The following is a 13,609-nucleotide window of genomic DNA, read 5'->3' as shown; positions in this document are numbered from 1 at the left end:
GATAATTGCAGGACTTGTAAACAGTTTTCTCTAGTGAGAGAGAATGGCAAAACCCTATAAATTGACACCATTTGAACTTCTCCTCTCGCCCATCGAACATTTTGAGGACAATCGAAGCAAATTTATTAATGACGAGAATCTTGCCGGTTACAAAAAACTGCTTTTACTTCAAGATGAATTGCAACGTGTGGACATACAGAAATCAGCTCGTGAGAGACCTGCCACCGTCACCACTGATCCTTCTACACAGGAAACATCTCCTCAATATTCTGCAGCACTGCACTCAAAGGAGAAGGAATTGAATTCAAGTGTATTGAAAATTGGAAACCTATTGCCAGTGACCTATCGAGAACAGAGTAAAAGAGTATTATCTTATCTCATGTTGGAAACAAGGCGATCATGGCGGTGATCAAGTTCAAGTCGAGAGCACCGGGACACGAATTATAATTCAGGGGAAAAGTTATAATCTAGTTGATTTAATTTGCGATATGGTGTCGAATCGTAAAGGACTCTTATCCTTTGACGATAATCTATACACCTTTCTGTGTGCAATAAACTTTCCCAAAAGTCTTATTGGCAATAAGCAAATTCTAAAGAAACTAAGAGAATATAGTCCACCAACACCGACATTTAAAAAAGAAGAAGATTCAATATTTGAAGATACTATCAGCAGCAGCAATGATTTTACAACACCTGTGGCTGCTAGTCAAAAGCGAAGACGAATTGATTCGCCCGCCAGTGTGCAAAAGGGGAGTGGACATTACACTACGTGTTTACGTTCAAAATGGATGAAGTTTTGAAAGGTGTCTATGAAAATATTGGCGAAGCGGGAAGTTTAAGTTCCCCCAAAACACTTTCCAAAGCTGTCTCCGGCACCACCACCACATTAAAAAATGCAAAAGGTTATCTAGAAAATGAACCAAGTTACACACTACATCATAATCATAGTCTTCGCAGTAAACAATATCGACAAACTAAAGCCTTTTTCCCCCTGCACAAAATGAAAATGGATCTTTTAACTTTTGACGTACTTCAACAGTGTCACAATACGCCCTACAAATAGATTCTAGTGACAATCAGTATATTTAGTCGCTATGCATATGCCATTCCACTACGGTCAAAGAGAGGTGTAGAAGTTGCTCGGGGCATTGAAAGTATTCTAGAACAGGATTCATATATAAAAATTCAATCGGATCGTGGCAGTGAATTTTTTACTCCCCATGTGCAAAAGGTTCTTTTGAAATATAATACAACACTTTATCACAGTAACAGCCAGATAAAGGCTGCATTGGCTGAACGATTAATAAGAACGATTCGAATATTAATTTCAAGATATTGCACTTTGAAAAATATACCGGATTTTATTCATTATTTATATAAAATCATGTTTATTTATAATCAACGACCCCATCGATCTCTGTCCAACTCAAGCCCTCGGGAGGATCATTATAGTGAAAATACATTTGATGCTTTTCTAAGGCAATATTCCAATGCTGAAAAAGAGAAGAAAAAGAAGAAATTCAATGTTGATAATACTGTTCGAATTCATAAAACCAGCAATATTTTTGAAGAAGTGAATTATTTATTGAGCACCGAACTTTTTAAAGTGTCCAAAATCCTGGACTCTAAACCCAAGATATATCGACTGCAAGACATAAAGGATTATAAAATTCTCAGTGGTTTTTATGAATATGAACGGCAAAAAGTTAGAAACACTAGTGAAATGTATCAAATTGAAAAGATATTAAAGAGTCGTACACGCCATGGTAAGAAACAGTTGCTTGTTCGCTGGCTAGCATACAACTCAGATTTTGATTCTTTGGTCAGTGTTGAAGACATTGTCAATGCCCAATGATTTCTACGTAACTTTCATGTCCAATGTCTCCGATCCTCTCTACAAGAATCTGAATAGAACATGTTATTTTTGGACAAGACTCTCTCCCATCATCAATTTCGATAGACAGTATGAAGTGGCTTTTGTCGACTGTATTCTCAAAAATACCTATGACATCCTGAGAAAGGATCGTAAATATGAAATAAAAATTAGACCCTATGATTGGCCGCCACCTCCAGGTGATCAAGAACAAATTCAAAAAATCAATTGGTTGGATTATCCATATATTGAATTACCCTACGAGGAACTCACCTGTATGAATGATTTATGTCGTACTATCAATAAAAGAATTTCCGCTCGTAAAAAGGGTGCTTTTCATTTCAACTATTCAAAGGAGGAGGCCAAGATCTACATTTGTTCACCCATTGCCAGTGAAAAGGTTATTCTCAATGATAATCTAAAGGATGTTCTTGGCTTTAAGCTCAATATAATCAATGGTAAAAGTGCCGGAAACAGTAATTTCATTTTCGCTGACTACCCGCCTGCCTTCTCCACGGACACCTGTATATTTCTCTACGCTTCATTTGTGGAAACATTTCGAGTTGGTAGTTCAAATATTCCCCTCCTACGACTTCTTGAACGAAAAACCAATCAAGAACATATTCATCACTAAAATATAAAGCATCTTCAGTATAGTCCCGTAAACACTTCCTATCTGGAACTCTGTCAGTTAACACTAAGAACTGAATTGGGGGATCCAATAGCAATTTCAAAGGGTTTGGCTGTGATTACATGCCATTTTCGTCCCATCGTTCAACAACAAGATGTGTCATAGAAATGTGGCATTCACATTTCCTGATATAGACTGCTATATTAATACTCTTGTCCCAAGAAAACATGGCAATGAAATGGACTATAACACAGAACGCACATCCGTGTCTTGTTATATGCGCGGTGGCGCGATTTATAAGCTCATTTAGTCTTCGCTACCTCTGGCTAGAAAATATATTTTACTGGCTGTGACAGATTTTGCATCCTCTACACTATACAATTGGGGCTCTGGCAAGGATTTTAAAAAAAGTGCTACAGAAAATTTGAGGTCCAGTGCGCGAGCCGTTGGCGAGAGATTAAAACAGAACGGTAAAGGCTTAAAAAGGTCAAGAAACAACCCATCCCTCAACAGTCTCTACTCAGGTCGGAAACGTAAGACATCCCTTTTGTGAAAGAAAGGACGAACAAAGCTGACACGTAGTGTAACCAGAAGCCCCAGGACGAAAATTATCAGATCGAAACTAGATATCTTCTCCTAAAATGTCCTACCTACCGCATAAGGATTCTCAGCCTTCAATCACCGCCTCATTGAATCTATTCAATGCTGAAAATGTTGATGTGAGTGTCAAGCATGGATACTATGAACAATTTTATCCACAACAACCCCTCTCCGATAATATCCACTTTCAAATTTAGTCCAATGAAGACTACTTTATGGACATGTCTTCAACGTTTATATATTTGCAAATGAAAGTCCGGAAATCCGATAATTCAATGCCGATTCGGGCCGATGGAATATCCTATGAAAATTGTATATTACATAATTTATTTTGTCAAATTAGTGTCTACATCTATGGCACGCTGGTGAGCACAAGCAACGATCTCTCAAATTATACAAGCTATATGCGATTCATGCTGATGACACCAAAGTCATATAAGGAATTGAGAGGCACCTCCAATGGATATGAATATGTTACTAATACTGATAGTACAGATGCACTTATAAATACTACAACTAGTGAATTGCATCTAGTTGGAAAAATATATCATGAAATATTTAATATACCCCAATGGCTGCCGCCCAATGTTAAAGTGGATATAAAACTAACGCTTGCACCCTCCAATTTCATATTCAGAAAAGCACTTGCTGCCAATCCTGATGTAAGTCTCTCCCTCACCTCGGCAATACTTCATGTACGCAAACAACAGGTCATGAGTTCTGTTGCTTTGGCCGTGGAAAAACTGAGAGCCAATGGCAACAACATTAAACTACTTGTTCCTCATACAATCACCAATTAACGTCATATCGCAATGGGCTCACGCACCTTCACCGATTGATCATTTGTCGATGGCGAAATTCCGGCGAAATTGGCTTTGACATTTGTAAAAAGCGCCAGGGCAATAGGGTCATGGAGTGAATGTCCACATAAATTCGAGATGTTTGGACTTTCATCTCTTGTGTGCAAAGTAAACGGCATCCCACTCTACAATCTATCATTTGATAAATCCTATAGAACATTGTAGGAGTTGACCATGCAAACCCTAGATCATGACTCTCAACTATTTGAAAATGGTATAACCGAAGATATGTTTGCTAAAACACATGGAATCATTGTACTGGATTTGTCGGGTACACAGGATATGAGTATAGTACGTACAGGGAGTGTGCGTTTAGAGTGTACATTTGCCGACCCATTGGCTGAGATTATTGTCCTACTCTCACTAAATCAATATGAAACCTATTGGGAAATCACTCCCGAAGGCAGTGTTCTACTAGACTTGGCGCCATGAACACCAGTCAAATAATCAAGGTATTTAAAATGTACCTCTACATGTCTTAGTACAAATCCTATTTTCTGCCCTCGGACTTTCTTGAAAAAATTCAACGTGTTAACAATACCTTGATTACTGTTAATAGCAGTCCGTCGACTGTGCTGATAGGCCATTGGCTGTGCATCTTTCAAACAATAAAGACGATTGAATTTTTTGTTCCTCTTGGTCTACCCTATACATTCTACACACCTCACATCAGCAACTATATTGAGAGCAGTGGGAAAACTATTATTCAAAATCGAAAGAGGGTACAGGATCTAACGACTAAAAGCTGTGGCTTCCATGCACTACTATATTTTGTGTTCCGATGTCGCGGCTATACTTACAAGCAGTTTCTCCACATTTATGCTGACAATCCACGTCTGAATGACTTTCTAGTGGAAAGTATCCTCTCAGACCTATATAGTATTGATTTCAGTGCCCTAAGAGTAAAGTGCTTAAAAAATGTTTGTGAATTTGTTTATTAATAAAATGCGTATACATATATACAACAATGTCTTTAAATCTACACTTTAGATTTCTTCATCTTCGGTGTATAGGCAACTATCGTGAACCACTAATGTCGATAAATCATTTGGATTCACTGTATATTGATCTTGATTGACTGCAAAGTCAGGGTCACATTTTCTACAGTACAATGTAACTTCACTCTTGTCATATCTCTTTGTATAGTCAATGATACTATTTGCATTCATATTATGAAATTCACGAGTTTCAATCTGTCTATTTGAAACAATATCACATACAATGTTTTCAAATGGTGAATCACATTCCGTCACAGCCAAATAAAAATCACTTGGTTTATAGTCATAGTAGGTGGTGTCATCACAACGATGACGTAGAAACCAAATTGTCCTGTTACCCCAACAGTTGAATCGTAGACCAGATTCCTCTTCCCAGAATAATTTAAATCCGCGACGATACCAATCTCGTGGAAATAAACTGAAATCACGTTTGGGATTATTTCCAATCATAGCGGGGTAAGTATTCTCCCACTGATCACATTTATCATAGTGACAATTGGAGCACCGGTGCCCTCTAGGATGAGAGTCACACACCTCCTCAAGACATGAATTACATCCTTTAATTTGTACTGCATAGCCTCTATGTAATTTACAAGGATTACATAATTTACACTTTTCACTATAGTCATCAATAATTGTACAATTCTCACATTGATTCCAACTGCCAAGAGTGTACATGCACAATGGACATATATAGAACATTTTTCGGTTTCCGATGTCGACTCACTCACAGCTAAAACGAAACTGATCCTCTTCGTTCGATAAATTCAACGAGATGGAAATGGTGGGAGAGAGGAGTAGCTATGTGTCGTTACCCCTTTCGGATGATGGGGGAGCCATCTACATTGAATCCATTGGCAATATTTTCAAAAGTATATCCACAATATGATTCTGCTTTGTTTCAATTAATATATCAATAAATTGAGTATAAGCATTTGAATCACATTTTGAAAGTTTCATACAATAGTCCAATGGGGGAGAATCACTCCTCATTATATCGTCAAGTGCTCCCTGACAAGAGAATATCCTGCGTTTAAGAGATAGCTCGAGAAAATCATCATCCAAAATCAAATGTTTTTCCATAAACACTAGATTTGATCTAATTCTCTCTTTCTCAAATTTATTCACTTTGCAGTCCTTTCACTCCAACTGCTGACTCTAGACTGACCCTGGTTCGTTAGCCCTAACCAGAAAAGAAAGAGAACATTTTCGATTTCGAAATAATTTTATTGAATAATTACAACAACAACATCAATAATACAGAGCATGTACAATCAGCGATACTGTTTATTGTCTTCAATATGTTTCACCAATGCACTTAAAGCACATTGAAGTCTATTCACATGTGCTATATCAATTTTAGCGGCGAAACATAATTGATCCTCCATTTTAAATTTGCTCAAGGATATCACATATCTTGCATATACTGCATCCCATTCCAGACAAAGCCGTGATCCTTTCGTGATTTCCACCGCAATGTTTGGTGCTCTTGTACTATTACCATCAACTCCACTATCAACTTCTATTAGGGTAAACATTCCACTCATCGCCATCGTCAACACACACAAATATATATCCAAATGAATAAAGTCAACCTTTTCTTATTCTTCTCACTCCTTTTAATTATATTCACAGACTAATAAAACTATCGAAAAAATCCATTCCTTATATGCCCCCCGCCGATAATCTTTAACCAACTCACTGATTGGTTGAGAAGGAGGATGTAACCAACTCGCTGATTGGCTGAGAAGGAAACACGTGATCTAACTGTTTCCGGGAAAGTCATAACATTGGTGAGAGCAACAACAACAAATACTATTTCTGGACACCATGACATTCGCCTCGAGCATGTACATGACCAAAACAACAACAAATACTATTTCTGGATCATAACATTCGCTGAGAGCGTGCACTTACAACAACAACAAATACTATTTCTGGACACCATGACATTCGCGATCGATTACGCAAATCAAGTTCTCGGAAATTCACTTCCCCCTCGAGTCCTAGATCAATAACATTGTTCTCGTTAGAATTCAATGCGCATGTGCAACCTTCGCCCCCCGAGTTATTACACATAGAAACAACAAATAAATCGATCTTGGAAAAAGAGGTCATTGAGCGATTACGTAATCTTTCTCCCTAGGGACTCTATGACCATATTGTTTCATAATTCCACCCAGACGTGAATCAATAATCCCCCATCGATTATGTAAATCACCCCTCATGCCATTACACGTGGCCAAACAACAACAACAACAGATCGATTGACCTTGACCCCCATTAGACTCGATCGATAATCCTTGAATAAATTATGTCCCGTCAGCATTAAACTAAATTGTAGATGGCAGCACGGTGTTCGTTCTGTACCTTCTGATAGGGTTCTACTAATTAGCTCCCAGAATAGATAACTTCCAGGAAACCGCCTTTAAATTTATTTATAGAGGAGTGTTTACCATAGTTTGAAACACACTAAATTCCACGACTAGTTGAATATAATTGCCAAATATGGTGGCACTTTTAGTTTTTATGTAAAGATGATAATAACGCATTAGTCAACTTTGTGCCTCATAGTAACTAGAAACGCGAAACGATGATGAACGATAAGTTACCTTCACTATAAACAAGGATCGCTCTATACTTGTTTTTTCAGGGCAGTAAACCGTGTCTGTGGCCCGAGGTTGTACAGGATCGTAAGTTTTTTTTTGAAAAAACATAGAACATCCTTATGGAAAGGAAGAAACTAAGACGAAAGGAAAAATCAGATAATCGCTTTTATTTTCAATATGTGAACATCATGTTCTGTGTATACCATCTTCGTATTTTGCATATACTTGCGACATTCAAAATTGATCAAATTAGTTTAAAAAAAGAATCAGTGTATGTTTATCTATATTTTTTATTGTTTGGTAAACATAACTCGTAATGCCTTGCACATCAAGGATATCAAACATGCCCTTGTTCTTTTTGCTTAGCTGTTACTAGAGGTTTAAGACGTCTCCTAAACCTTTATTAAATCAAAGGAAAGGATTTGATGGCTTAGCTTCTAAGGGATGAATCACATCACCCGAATCATCCTTCTTTTTCTCTTGCAAATGATCAAACTATCCAATTTTAAAAGTTGAGAAATCACTACTTCTATTTCTTAGCTATGAACCAAATTGGAACACTTGACAAAATTAGCAAAGAACTCAGGAGAGAATACAATAGCTTGTTTCGTAATTTGCAAGGAATAAAAAGCAACTACTATCAAAACTTTTCTCAATTTCAAATCCTTTTGGCACCCTTTTTTTTTTAGAATACATTTTTTTTAAACACGTGACTGAAAAGATTTTGGATCGAGTTTTATGGAACATCCAGAATGTATTGTTTGATTGTACGACAGGACTTTGGACCCTGCAAATAGCTCCTTATTTTCAAAATGTGGGGGGGGGACTTATGGTTTGCTTGAAAACCAGTAAGAGATTGATGTTTTTTGAAAACGGCTAGCATGGACATACTAGACGGACATATAGTATGTCTTATAGTTTTTATTATTGGTAACCTCCTATTTTTGTTCCACTTAAAACGAATAAAGCTAATAAAAAAAGAACAAAACATCCACATTTGTATCTAATGGAAGGGAAAAGCGTAGTCAAGGGTTTGATCGATTAAAAATTGCTCTATGATTGAGACAGATCTATCCTCCTCTTTCTGTTGCATATTTTCAGATTAAATTAGCAGTTTGCTAAGACGAATAATAGTCCCGGAACACAATTAATCAAAACACAAAAGTCAATTAGTTGTGCTCTAAAATCTAAGCTTACCAGGGCATGTTGTAATTTTAATAAGAAAAATTTAATTGGCTTATTTTCAAAACAATGGGAAAGAACCTTATGTTCATGATGTCGGTTTCATCGGAATTTTACTTGACCTTGAATAGAAATAAACAAAACTTATACCGTTATCAGTTTTATGAGGGAAGAAGAAAAACAAACACTGAGCATCATATATATCTAAGTTTTATAATTCTTTTTTTAAAGACTGTTAACTTGTGAAGGGCTTTCATAGGCAGTGCAATCGCGCTGCCTAAGTAAAGAACGATGTTGGCATAATGTACTATTTTTTTTTCTTTAGACCAGGGCACTTCGTATCGAAGGAGTTGTCGTAGAAACTTCGAAAGGGGCTAATGCGATTGGAAATTGGAGTGGTTTGTGCCATTTTTAATTGTCGAAAGTGATTGGAAGGCGACTCACACCCCTTCCACGTCCACCATTTCCCCAAACACATCCAATCAAAATTTTTACATAGCCATTTTGTTCAGCATAGTTGATTTCCAGATAGAAGTATTGTTTTTGAGGAGGATGCTCCCCCACAACCCTCAGGGCAAGGGTTGTAAGTTATGCCTGGGGGCATATAAGGTTTTATAGAAAGTGTTGTCGTAGAAACTTCAATAAAGGCTCATTCGACTGGAAATTCAAAGGGCTGGTGCCCTTTTAATTGTCGAAAGTGATTGGAGGGCAACTAACCCCCCTCTCACGCCCACCATTTCCCTAAACACATCCAATCAAAATTTTGAGACAGCCATTTTGTTCAGCGTAGTTGATTTCCAGATAGAAGTATTGTTTTTGAGGAGGATGCTCCCCCACAGCCCTCAGGGCAAGGGTTGTAAGTTATGCCCTGGGGGTATATAAGGTTTTTATAGAAAACATTGTCGTAGAAACTTCAAAAAAGGCTCATTCGACTGGAAATTCAAAGGGCTATTGCTCTTTTTAATAGTCGAAACTGATTGGAGGACAACTGACCCCCCTCGCATGCCCACCATTTCCCTAAACACATCCAATCGAAATTTTGAGAAAGCCATTTTGTTCAACGTAGTTGAAAGTTCTGGAAATTAGGTATTTGAGGATGATACCCCCCCCCACAGCCCTCAGGGCAAGGGTAGTTATGCCCTGGCGGCATATAAGGTTTTTATAGAAAGTGTTGTCGTAGAAATTTAAAAAAAGGACTCATTTGATTGGAAATTCAAATGGCTAGTGCCCTTTTTAATAGTCGAAAGTGATTGGGAGGCAACTAACACCCCTTCCACGCCCACCATTTATCCAAAAACATCCAATCAAAATTTGGAGATTGTCATTTTATTCAAAGAAGTTGAAAGGTCCGGAAATTATATCTTTGAGGATGACACTCCCCCCACAACCCTCAGGGTAAGGGTTGTAAGTTATGCCCTGGGAGCATATAAGGCTTTTATTGAAAGCTTTTTCAAGGGCTATTGAAAGGGCTAGTGCCCTTTTTAATAGTCGAAAGTGATTTGAGGGTGACTAACCCTCCTCTCACGCCAACCTTTTCTCCAAACAGATCCAATCAAAATTTTCGTATAACCATATTATGCAGCGTAGTTAAAAATTTTATAAACGATGTGTTTAAGGATGATAACCCCTTCAAGGCTCTTGGGGTAAGGGTTGTGTGTTATGTCATGGGGGCATATAAGGTTCTTATATATAGTGATGCTGTAGAAACTTCGAAAAGGGATCATTCAAATGGAAACTAGAAGGGCTTTTGCTCTTTTTAACAGTCGAAAATGATTTAAGGATAACTAACACCCCTTTCACATTTTTCCAAACACATCTAATCAAAGTTGTGAGAAAGACGTTTCGTTCGACGAATTTCCGAAATCCAGACATCATGTTGTTTAAGGATGACACTCCTCTCAGAGCCCTCAGGGCAAAGGTTGCAAGTTATGCCCTGGGGGCATATAAGGTTTTATAGAAAGCGTTGTCGTAGAAACTTCAAAAAAGGGCTCATTCGATTGGGATTTGAAAGGGCCAGTGCCCTTTTTAATAGTAAAGTAATTTGCACTTTTTCAGTAAAGTGCAAATTATGTTCTGGCCTTGGGAAGGCATAGGGGTTTTGAGCCCTAACTCGTGTTAATTTCTGCTCGTTTTGAGTTTGACTCGGTTATTTATTGTTCTTTCTGTTCGTTTTGGGTTTCATTTATTTATTGATACTGATTTGTGGTAGTTTCAAGCTTGGTAGATTATTTGATTTAATTTTTGCTCATTTTTGGTTTGATGGAGTTCTTTACTTTTCTTTGAAAAACTTATTTTGTGGAAAAAGTTCCTTTTAATTGATAAGAATAAATAACGTAAGTGTAGCTTACTCTACCATTTAAAAGTAAAAGTACGTGTATGATACGCTTTTGTACTTTCAGAGTAATTAATATCGGCATATTGAATGTAATAAGTGGAACCGAACGGCATATATGGTTAAAACTCAATCAATAAGAAAAATAGAATGCAGCGGAAATAGGTATCTGAATGAATTTCTATGGTTTTCAAATTTAAGAAGTACATGTCAAGAGCTCCGTACAAAATGTTAATGCGTCGAATGAGTCTCAAATGGTGGGAAATTCATTTGTGTTTTGGTGAGATTCAAAACTGGAGTTGCTGTTAGATTAGGATGGAAATGTCACTGAAGATTCCGTATTTAAAGGGCCTCAACACTGAGGCATTGCACAAATTAGGACTCTTTTAAGTTTATATTTTTTCCATCTTTTAATGCAGGTCTTCGCCTATTTCGAACAAAAGTTCAAAATCCAGGCTCAATTTCTAAGTTGCATGGGTTTACAGTATTAAAAAGACTTTGGACTGAAAATTTTTGTAAGTGAACTTATCGATTTTTTGTAATTGAACTTCTTGTAAAGAAATTTCCGTATTGTAACGCATAAACTGAAAAATTTTGACAATTTTTGAATTCCTAATTTTATTTGACTACTGAGTCTGTTTTAAGAATTAGTAAGATTCTGGGTCTCCCTCATTGAGCCTCTGTATAATTCTTGTATTTCTTGGGATTATAGCAGGTGAACGTAGCCTACATATATTTTTCTTACGGACGAATTCATTCTCATGGTTCATTAATCTTAAGTGATGCAAGATTAGGCGATTAGAGCTAATTTGGTGTTAGGGAAAAGAAGAAAAAAAAGAAAGCCATACAGCGCTCATACAGCGCTTTTCCAGTTTGGTTGTAAGTCTCCTTGTTTTTTTGTTTTTTTTTTCTTCTAGAAAGAGTTAAAGTTAAACTAATAGTATGTACTTATTATAAAGGGGGGAGATTACTAGTAGTTTTTAATCCCAATGACAGTTTTGCATCTCAAAGTGACTGAAGAATGTTCATTTTTAATCTTTAACTATATTAATGAATGTTCCAAATTTTCCTTTTCATAATTAGAAATGTATGTATATATTCAATGTATTGTAGTACGCGGCAAAATTTAAATTAAGAAATTATTCTGTTTTCAGATCAACTTTTATCTTCTCTCTCGGATTTTAGTAGGATTGGCTAAACTTGCTGTTGAAAAAGGATATTTTCATGCTCCTAAAAGCGATCCTTTCCCATATTTTGCGGCCATTGTTTGGGGAACAGTGTTATGGCTGTTCGAGCATGAGAGGCATACTTTACAGGATTCTTTGAGAAGTTCCATGGTGTATCTTTACGATGACAGTGAAAAGTGGTCTTCATTCTGGAATTTTCTGTGGTATAACAAATGATTTTTTATGATACTTTTACTTGGGATTTTTTTATTATGTTTGTGCCGGACAATAAAATCTGTATCCATATATTTTTATTGTATACTTATGGTCGAAGCTAGGAAGGCAGTCGGATTATTCAAAGACATTCCAGTTGCGACTTTGTGACCCATCTTACAGAAGGGGGAAGAGATAACTTTGAAGCATGTCAAGTCTTTTCGGAAAAAATTGACGTAACAGTAAAAAGCTGATGACCTGCAAGTTTTGCCTGTCCTCCTCTCACTTTTGATTTAGATTCAAGTCTAAATATTTTTTCACTTGCATCGCACTTGTCCTGCATGGACAAATTACGTGCATCTAGAGTAAGGATTTTCCCAGGATTAAGAATCTGCTAATATTATTCAAACCCTGCAACAGACTAGGTTAAGCTTATTTGGGGGTAACTTTGCTGTTGTTGACCATATCTAAAAGAAGCATGCTAATGAAATGAAAGTAATACCATTAGATTCCTTATTTTATGATCTTTCCAAACATCATTGTTTGTTTTTTTGGCAATACACTCCCCCCCTGATGGTCCCATATATAGTTCTAGGATATATATATATATATATATATATATATATATATATATATATATATATATATAAACAAAAAAAAACACTAAAACAACACAATTCTTATTCTATAATTGAAGCACATTTCTATTAATCAGATTATCAGGCTCCGTTTCATTGTTATCCACATTTTAAAATCATTTCAAATAATGTTTTTATTCAACTGTTGAATTGAAATTTCTTGGAGGAAAGTTTTTCACCGGGTCAAGAATACGAAAAAATAGGTTAGGTTAACAAAGAAGTCACAACGTATCCCGATATACAAAACAACGGATAAATATACTATAAGGGTTATGTCTTGGACCATCAGGGGGGGGGGCTCTTTAGAAGTTTGATCATAAAGTTTGGAAAGAGCATAAAATAAGGAATCTAATGGTACTACTTTTATTTTATTAGCATGTTTCCTTTAGATGTGATCAACCACAGGAAATTGACCGAATGGGGTTGAGTTGACTTAAACGGAGGTTGTATTGAACGGGATTGAATTGAATAGGGGATGAGTTTTCTGTGGGTTGAATTAAATTGGGC

General features: G+C 36.6%; 1 protein-coding gene across 1 annotated transcript in view; it reads left to right on the top strand.

The window, feature by feature from the left end:
- The window catches only part of LOC148946785 (peroxisomal membrane protein 4-like), an 87,904-nt gene extending 75,351 nt beyond the window's left edge, over positions 1–12,553 (top strand). Inside the window, exon 5 of the mRNA XM_089097143.1 lies at positions 12,240–12,553. Within this exon, the coding sequence (XP_088953269.1) occupies positions 12,240–12,488 (249 nt within the window). The 3' untranslated portion in view covers positions 12,489–12,553. The remainder of the gene's footprint in view (positions 1–12,239) is intronic.
- Positions 12,554–13,609: the final 1,056 nt, after the last annotated feature.

The sequence above is a fragment of the Artemia sp. Qi Xiang Cuo genome, chromosome 11 (genome assembly GCF_049724085.1).
Source record: "Artemia sp. Qi Xiang Cuo chromosome 11, ASM4972408v1, whole genome shotgun sequence".
Lineage (NCBI taxonomy): Eukaryota > Metazoa > Arthropoda > Branchiopoda > Anostraca > Artemiidae > Artemia > Artemia sp. Qi Xiang Cuo.
Note: the sequence above shows the minus strand (reverse complement) of the source record. Positions and strands in the feature narration are given on the sequence as shown.